This window comes from Colias croceus, chromosome Z (genome assembly GCF_905220415.1).
Source record: "Colias croceus chromosome Z, ilColCroc2.1".
In the NCBI taxonomy this organism is placed as follows: Eukaryota; Metazoa; Arthropoda; class Insecta; order Lepidoptera; family Pieridae; genus Colias; species Colias croceus.
The window spans coordinates 6329358-6338635 of record NC_059568.1 but is presented as its reverse complement, the minus strand read 5'-3'; the positions used below and the strand labels follow the sequence as shown (position 1 = coordinate 6338635).

At 32.5% G+C, this 9278-nt stretch overlaps 1 protein-coding gene across 2 annotated transcripts in view; it reads left to right on the top strand.

Annotated features, from left to right (window-relative positions):
- The first annotated feature begins 1154 nt into the window (after positions 1-1154).
- The window catches only part of LOC123705193 (bestrophin-4), a 32030-nt gene continuing 23906 nt past the window's right edge, over positions 1155-9278 (top strand). Inside the window, exons 1-2 of one of the 2 annotated variants that reach the window (XM_045653875.1) lie at positions 1155-1546; positions 6886-6996. In XM_045653875.1, coding sequence (XP_045509831.1) covers positions 1476-1546; positions 6886-6996 — 182 coding nt within the window. In that variant the 5' untranslated portion in view covers positions 1155-1475. The remainder of the gene's footprint in view (positions 1547-6885; positions 6997-9278) is intronic. The other variant, XM_045653876.1, reaches the window with a different exon arrangement.

Below are 9278 nucleotides of genomic sequence, written 5' to 3'. Positions count from 1 at the left end.
CTATTTTTGGCTTCGATATCGATTGTAGATTACGCTCCAAGTGTTCGTTAAAAAAATATTCAATGTACAGTTTTGGCTTTCCTAGTTAAAACTTTATTGTACTTATGTAGTTAATATAATAAACATACCAGCTACACTATACACCTGCTGCTGCTATCCTAATTCTTAACCTTCCGACAATACGACGACCACGTTCAGAGTAAGGGATAAATTAATAAGGGTCTAAACTATAAGTGAATCGGAAAAATTTCATCAGCCAACTTGGAGTTCTAATTAGTTATAAGCAACCCAAAATAACTTTTCTTAGATGTCAAGATGACAAAAACTGAATAAGTAGGTAACCTAGTAACTACATGTGAAGTTAAAACGTATTAAATTTTAGGATGATATATAGTTACCTAATATGTACATTACTAATAAAGTAATTATAATTTATTAATTACCTACTTACACTTAAAATGAGAAGTCACTTAGCTACCGAAATACATTTCAATTAGTTCGACGGTTAGTGGATTAGACTAGTCACTATAGCTATAGGCATATAATAAACAATAAACATTTTTTTTATTATTTACAAAAGTTAGATAAGTAAAATTACTGCACGAAAAATGTATACCTAACTAGAACTAAGTATTGAAGTGGATAGGTATAATAATAATTACCTATTAACAACTATTTTATTTTCGTTAGGTACCAAAATGTTAGGTATATCTCCTCCATACTAAGTATATTAGGTATGTAAATATACAAAAATATAAGATTCGGTAAGAAATAAGCAATGTAGTTGACATCATTCGCTTACGCGCTCGTGTATTTTCTTACATTGTATCATTTATATGTGCGCAATTTAAAAAATGAAATCCTAAAAGTGTCTACATAAAATTATTAAATATACTTATACACTAGTATGAAAAACATTATAATATTTTGTTCATACAATATATATCATTACTATTACCACAGACTAATAATAATATACTACGTATACAACTATTACGAAGATTGTAAAGATTGTCTAAAAAGCTTTCGGTTGGTTTTAGTAAGCGCCATCTAGTGGAACGCTAGCACTTCGTGTATTAGGTTGTTGACAGAAGTTGCGGGACAGCCTGCGCGCACGCAGCCGCCCGCGCGTCAACACATAGCGAGCAACTTGAAGTTTGACCAACATACCAGCCAGACAAGTTACCATTCATCAGTCACAGTTGCCGCTGCGTTTGGAACCGGTGCTATCGTGCGCCATACCTTTATGTATTATAACAATTCGGGGAAGGCAGAGTGCATAACATTAAATCAGAATGTAACTAAATAACAGTGATTTTTTCAACAATTATTTCTCTTCGCCTTCTTTAGTTACTAACGTCGAAAAACTTTTTATTACTTTCTAAAACGTATTTAATTTTCCGCGTGTGCGCGCCAACAAAACGTGTGTGTGTATAAATAAATATTAATTTTATAGTTGTTAAACTGCGTTCGACATGACTATATCATATGCCGGTGAAGTTCCAAATGGCAGCAGTTTCGGTTGTTTCTGGCGAATATTGTTGAAGTAAGTTGTGTGTGTATCGGAAGAGCGAGAATAATGAGGTGTAGCTGAATGTTTACAATATCGACCCTGGTCCACGGCCGCAGGCTCTCAGTAACCTGAACAGCTGTTCCGAGCGTCGACAGTACATACGTACGTGATTAAATTGCAGGCCGTTTGCCTGTTGCCACAATTGTTATTACAATGGCTCCTCCTCCAGCTATTGTGACGTACAACTTTTGTTAAGTACGTTTAACACCACCCAACTCTCAATACTATGGTTAACATTTGCATCAAACTTGAACCGTTTAATGTTTTAAATACAGAAATTTGAGATTGTGAGAATAACACTGAGTTGGCCTTGGAGTTGTCGACGTCGAGGTGATGGTTTTGATTAGTCTAAAGTGAGCTAGTGACTAGTGTTCAATGCTGGTCGTAGCTTGGCCCTGACAACGAAATGTGGCGAAAGTTAACTGTGACGCATAAGTCAGATGATTAATACCTTTTCAAATCAATCAGACACAGCTGATAAATAACCTTTAGTAAATAACATTTGAGTATTTTTTTAGACTACACTAGAGTAGAGTAATAAAATATATTTCTATGCCTTCAGTGAAGTCATTTTATGATTTCTACGTGGCTTCATGTATTTAATATATTTTGTTCACACTTCATCATGTACTACAAATTTTACGCTATACTTATTTACCATATGTTATGAATTTAAAAGCAATTTGAATATGGTAACTAGTAGCGATAATAATTTTGCGTTACCTAGGTACCTATTTCATGAAAGAATAAATAGAATCGTGTTAGAATTCTGCCTAGATACCGCTATGCAGAGTTGTTTGACTACCTATTTGTTTTGCTTATTTTACAAATGAAACTCAACGGTAAACTCAGCAAATCAATTTAAAAGAGATCTCAAAAATGTAACAAACGACACAGATAAGTTGTACATACAACACGATTCAATCATTCGTTTACAATAATCTTATTTATACCTATTCAGTCCCCACCTAAAACGCGGATGAGACGAATAAATAAATAAACTAGCGGAAAAGTAGTCGATAAAACTTATAAAAACTTTCTATTAAAAACGATACGATTATATAAAAGAACCTGTTGAAAAAAATGTTGCGTTGTTGAAAGAATCCTTAATTGAGATCTTGCAATTTATTACGGCAACGAAATAATCTGCGGCAGAAGAATTTCTATAGAACTTAAAATGATAGTTATTTATCGACGAAACTATCGATAATAGTGGATCAAAGAATTGGTTATTTCAAGCGATTTATTTTAGTTGCTTGCCAAGATAACTTTCTTGCGTGTCAACGGCCAACTTCAGAATTACCGAGTAGTCTCAAGTAATTCAAAGCTATTAAAATACAAGCTGATTTAATATATATACCTACAAGTTTAAAAGGGAAATAAAAAAAGAATAATATAGAAACCAGTTCAACCGAGGCCTAGGACCTATATTACACTGATTCTAAAGGATACACATAGGTTATACATAATATCTTTAATATTATGTTGACAAGCCTTCCAGTCTACAACACTTTTATCTACTAAGTACGTAGGTACTTAACCAGTACCTATATAAAAAATGTCGCATAAGCCTAGCTAGGTACTATGTATATATATAAATTTATAAAGAATAGAAAAAATTCGATCACGAGGCGGGACTCGAACCCGCAGCCTTCGCGCCATTCCGGGGCGGATGCCTAACTAACTCAGCCACTCGTGACCCGCCGCGCCTGAGCAATCGAATTTATTCTATTCTTTCAGTTTTATGTGTCTTAAGGGACACACCGCGCGCCATCTATTGAGATGATTTAACAACCATCTCAACCAATATGAAGCACTTTTCAGTGAATACAATATTGTAACGATGGAACACGACCTTTTTTGACAAAAATTATATTGTAACGATGGAACACGACCTTTTTTGACAAAAATTATATTGTAACGATGGAACACGACCTTCACGAAAAAAGGTCGTGTTCCATCGTTACAATATAATTTTTCAGACACATAAAACTGAAAGAATAGAATAAATTCGATCGCTCGGGCGGGTCACGAGTGGCTGAGTTGGTGAGGCATCCGCCCCGGAATGGCGCGAAGGATGCGGGTTCGAGTCCCGCCTCGTGATCGAATTTTTTCTATTCTTTATAAATTTATATTTTACACATTCTTCAGTATTGGATAAGCACTGACATTGGTTGTTTATGAATTAAACTTTACACTTTTTGAGTTTGGTTATACTATATTGCTCAATATAATATTCTTAGATTATATTATAGGTTTTAGTGAGAAAATCTCTGCTGTCTGCATCAATTTATTTGCTACCAGCGCCTTTGTTCAATATCATAAGTCTGACGTCAGATTAATATAAGTACGTTTTATAACAAATAAAAAGATTCCACAGATCATTAATGAGTAAGTACCTACGTAGAATTACAAAGCAAGCGCATAATGTAAAAAATGTCTTTCAGTCATTGTTTTGTATCGGTGTCGGAATCACAAATCTTGCTTGAGCGATTAGACACGCTAATAAAATACAAATTAAACTTCAGTTTTTTACCTAAGTTAAGACAAAACGAGTTTCGCTCTTTGTTCCACGTTACATTGTGCCCTGTTGCAAACAAGAGCCTGCATTTTAATTAACTACGCTATTAATAAACTTTCTGTTAAATCTAGTACTCGTAAGTAGTTGTCATTATGAATGCAACTCGCTATAGGTATAGAGCTGGCTTAGATAGAGTTGGGAACAAATCATTGTGTACCTATGCAATTCTTATTCTTCTATTTATGCATCGGAAAGTTGTTTCAATGACCTTGACTAATTTATTATACTCCCACGTTTCAGATCCTGGAAACGGATTACAATTTATAATAACAACATTGAAATGCAACATTTTCTCGGTTTAAAATTAATTTATAAATTGAATCGAAATTGCATTTAACAGGATCCAGAGTATATCTATAATGTGGTACCTATTATGGTACCTAGGTAGGTATATTTTTATTGGGTACCTATACGTTAATATAGGTATGTAAAGATAACAAAAATATACTCCATAAATATTTATTAACATCCAAGGTAGGTATCCCTAAATTAAATGAACAAAAAAATAAAGAGTCACCATTTGTACTAGACAATACCACAGTTGACAGATATATACTACGTACATACAGTTAGGAAACTAAGCCCCCCCCCATGAAATTATGACGTATAGCTATAGGGCTGTTACTTTTTGATATTTAACCGACTTGAAAAATAAAGGAGAAGGTTATCAATTCGGCCTGTAATTTCTGTTTGCTTTTTTTCACAGTTGATTTTGTGGTAATTTGGAGATTAAAACCCGTTAAAATACAAAAATGGTGTAGCCTAAATATGAATTTACAAGAAGAAACAATCCGAATTAATACAGCTTGTAAAAGTAAATACGTTTTTATCAGTGCTATATTTCGAAATCTAGTTTTGTTATAGACGCCGAAGGCTATTTTAATGTACCTAAATTATTTATAATGCTTGATATTTGTATTATACATATATTCAATAACTATTTTAAACCAGAATTACAATACTTGTATGTAGGTATACGTCTGCTAAATTACTTTTAAAACGATAAATTAAATTAAATTAAAAAACACAATATATGCAAAAATAAATTAAAATTATTATTATACGAGCATAGAACCTCTACCTTTTTGTTTTAGGAAGAAAAAGAAAATAGTTTGACAGGCTTAGTGCTTGACAAAGTGGAGACGCCACGTATCGATAAAAATACAATAATTATAATATCTATCTTTTTCTTCCCTAATATTTACGTAATTATGCACATAAATTTAAACAAGATTTTTTTAAGGTTTCCTTTTTTTATATTTTCGTGCTCTTCTAGATTGCGTAAAAATAGATGCGACCTTTAAACAGACTGGACTCCTAATAGTGACTATTTGTAGCAATTGTAGCTATCATTTTGGTAGAAAATATGTCAACTTAATTTAAAACTCATGCTGCCATATCTATAGAAATTAAAAAATAGTCTCTTTTAACTAGTAGTCAGATACGGTATTTACAAATATATTTATTGAAAGGGCTACAAACTGAAACAATCGATATTTATTTAATGTGAATTGACATCACTTTAAACTTTTTTCCATACTATATTCAAAATCTATGGATGTGTCACCCGCTACTATCGATCCCCCTCAATACCCTCGAAAACACGCTTGATGGGGGGGAAGCCATTTCGAACATTTTGTATGAAGTTTCCTTACTGTATGTATCTGTATATTGTGACAATACCTACCTACTACCTATAAAGTTGTTATGTAGGTACTTGCAACGTCATCTGACTTGTGTTAAATGTTTCTGTGTATTTTTCATTCATTGTCAAATTTTTAACCCTTGTGAAGTTGTGAGAGAGACAAATAGTTAAGGTTTTTATTCATTTATTTATTATTATTTATTTTTTTCCATTCATTTACGGTAAAAGTACCTACGGTAAATCTGAAGACTATCAAATTCCTACTAAAAAAATATCCTTATTTGACTGCAAATAAGGATATAATTGCAAACTACGTACCTATATATGTTAATTTCCCAAACAATACAGTTATCATCGTACAATAATCGACGTTTACGTAACACTTGAAAGTAAGCGCGTTTGTAATTGATAATGAAGGAGAAATGATAATTATTACAAAAACGTTCACGGTTCGTGGTTCGTTCGGCTTTACACCGAATGAATAGACCGCGGTTCCGTGCGGGGACCCAGGCGCTTTCGATTCACTTGTTTTGTTTTTAAACAATCGCTCTTCATTGGTCTAGACTCTAGACTTTACACCATATTTACTCAAGTATAAACTAGTGTTGCAACTGCTTACAGCTGTTTTTCTATGGACATCCAAATGCATAGAAAAGGTCAAGAAATGTATAAATGTATACTTGATATTGTAGACACAACATTACGACTTACAGAATGTTCGACTTTTTATTTACAGGATAAGTTGGGTTTTGTAAATTTTCCAAAAATACCTATGATACAAGTTATACAGGTTATCATAACAATATTCATTTAGGTACTATTTTTTCCGTAACATACTCGTAAAACACAACTTTAAGTGTCTATCCGTAAACAAAATATCCTATCTTGAGTGCGATACATGACTACTAGGTATTACACTATTAAATTATACAAGAATCAAGATATTACTTTTAATATAATATGTCCTTCAGTGTAGGTATATCTTTATGCAAGATTAAGGTAATACTTATTTATAAATTATTTAACTTAATTTGTATAAGCTTCTTGACCCTAAAAGTCGTTAATCAAAGTATTTTTCCTTTGCAGATGGCGTGGAAGTGTGTATAAGTTGGTGTGGCGCGAATTACTAGCATACCTCACATTATATTACACTATCAATTTATTATATCGATTTGCTATGACTGAACAACAACAAAGGTGAGTTTAGCAATTACTGGAATCATTAGCGATTCTTACACTATTCATCTTGCTCAATAAAGCGATCGATTCCGAGTATCGAAATGATGCTACACGAAAGTCAATTTTATTCGTGGGCGAAAATGTATTCTTCTAGATGTTTTATCTAAATGAATCAAATAATCAGACAAAAAGTATATTTTAAGTTGTACCTATACAAATGTTTCTGAAAATATCTTACTCAAAAATGATAAAACCAATTTCCATCTGAGGAAATCACATCAACTTTTATGATACACTACCGATGCTGTGTACGTTGAGATTGCGATTTGCGGTGCACCTGTGTAAATTCGTATTACGTTTATAATTGAGTAAACTTCTTTTTTCTATCGATATGCAAGAGCATGGAATGAACTCTAATTGCATAGGTATTGGCTGATATTGATATTAATTTTAAGTATTTGCTGTGAGCCTGTAACTTCTCTCTTGTTTAGCGATCGGTCTATGTCCGTAACATATGAATATCATTCCAACATTTGTTCAAAAATGCCAAGTCTCATATATTTTTAATGAAATGGAACGAAAAATAAAACTAAACTTTAATTTCAAATAATTTATGAGGTGGAAATTTAAAGTAGGTACATAATATTTACACATAATTATTGACATAGCTGAATAGAAGTTTTTTCAACAGTTAAATGTATAAGTAAGTACCTATCTAATTCACGGCATCAAAACAATTCACTTTGAGATTTCTCTAATATCTCGAAAATGTCGTCAAATAGATGAAATTTCTTCATATTTATGTTACCCACGCAATACATAAACGCTTTTATATATTATATTTCTAATGAAATTATGTTCCTATTGAAAATTTACTCGATTATTCATTTATGAGGAAAATCTCTAATTTTAATCTATCGAGTATTATGCCCTATAATCTCTTTGCTGGCGAGTAGCGATTCTCAAAGCAAAATAGAACCTCTTTGACCTATTCTAAGGTGCGTTTTCACATACCATTCGTTAAACAAAGTTTAATGATGCAATTAAAGTTGGAACCAAAACACGTCGCTATGAAAAGACCATCGCTTCACTTTTCGTCAATAACGGCCTAGGATTTCAATAATATAAGCGTCGTTATAAACTTAAAGGCTAAAATCCCTTTAAAGTCTCATTTTAACTGTAAGTTTAATGAAAGCTCTTTTCTACAATGCTCTATTGACTCTCTAGCACTGCGAAAACGCTTTGAAATGGACTTCGTAGAACCGTTTCAACTGCATTTAATTTAGTACTTAGGAATCTATATATAAAAGTGTCAAATATGAACGCTATATTTATAAGATGTTATATAGTATGTACTTTATTCGAAGAATTTATTGCAATTTTAATATGTACGTATTTTTACGTTTGATAGTATAAATATTTAAAAGGAACTTTTATTAGTCCGGCTATTCAATTACGGATTTGTTGACCGTACGCGTAGGCCTTTCATAATAAAATCTGATTCATAATAGATATCCTCGATAGTTAGGTATTAGTTATTACTGATCTACCAACTAGGGTTACGAAATATTCGTATTTGTTGTATTCGATCATTACACGGTAAACTATGATCGCATGTATTGGTACTTTGTAAATACGTAAGGTTATCGGTGGTAAATAAAAAAGCTCATTAGTTTTAAAACGTAAAATAATTGATAATTCGATAAATAGCTTCTTTTGTTTAGATTACATTCCGATTATTTTACGTTCAAAATAAGATCAACATAGATTCCATAGCGATGTACAATAAAAATTTACTATATAAAAATAAGTCGGGTTTGCCTTCCTGACGCTATAACTATAACTCCAGAAGGCACGAACCGATTTTCACGGATTTGCATTCGTTGGAAAGGTGGCTCCGTGAGGTTTGTAGCAAAGAAAATTCGGGAAACATTTCAACAAAAAAGCGGGAAATCCGGGAAAATCATTTTTCACATACAGCACCTTATGTAACATTTGGTTTGTATTTAAACATAAGGTGGCGAAACGGAGTTCGCCGGGTTCGCTAGTATTTTAATAAAAAATTAAGGACAAACTGTAAAAAAAATTGCTAACAAGTTCACTGCTATCTCACTTTTGAAAATGACCATATCGTTTACAGTTTTGTCCAAACATTGCAATATAATTCTCACATAGTGTGTGACGTTCCAATGACGTTAATGCAGACGTGCGCCAGCTATGCCAAATTAGCTTTACACCCACACGAATAAGCAAAAAAATAATACGCAAAGACACGTTTTACCCAACAATTATCTCACGCG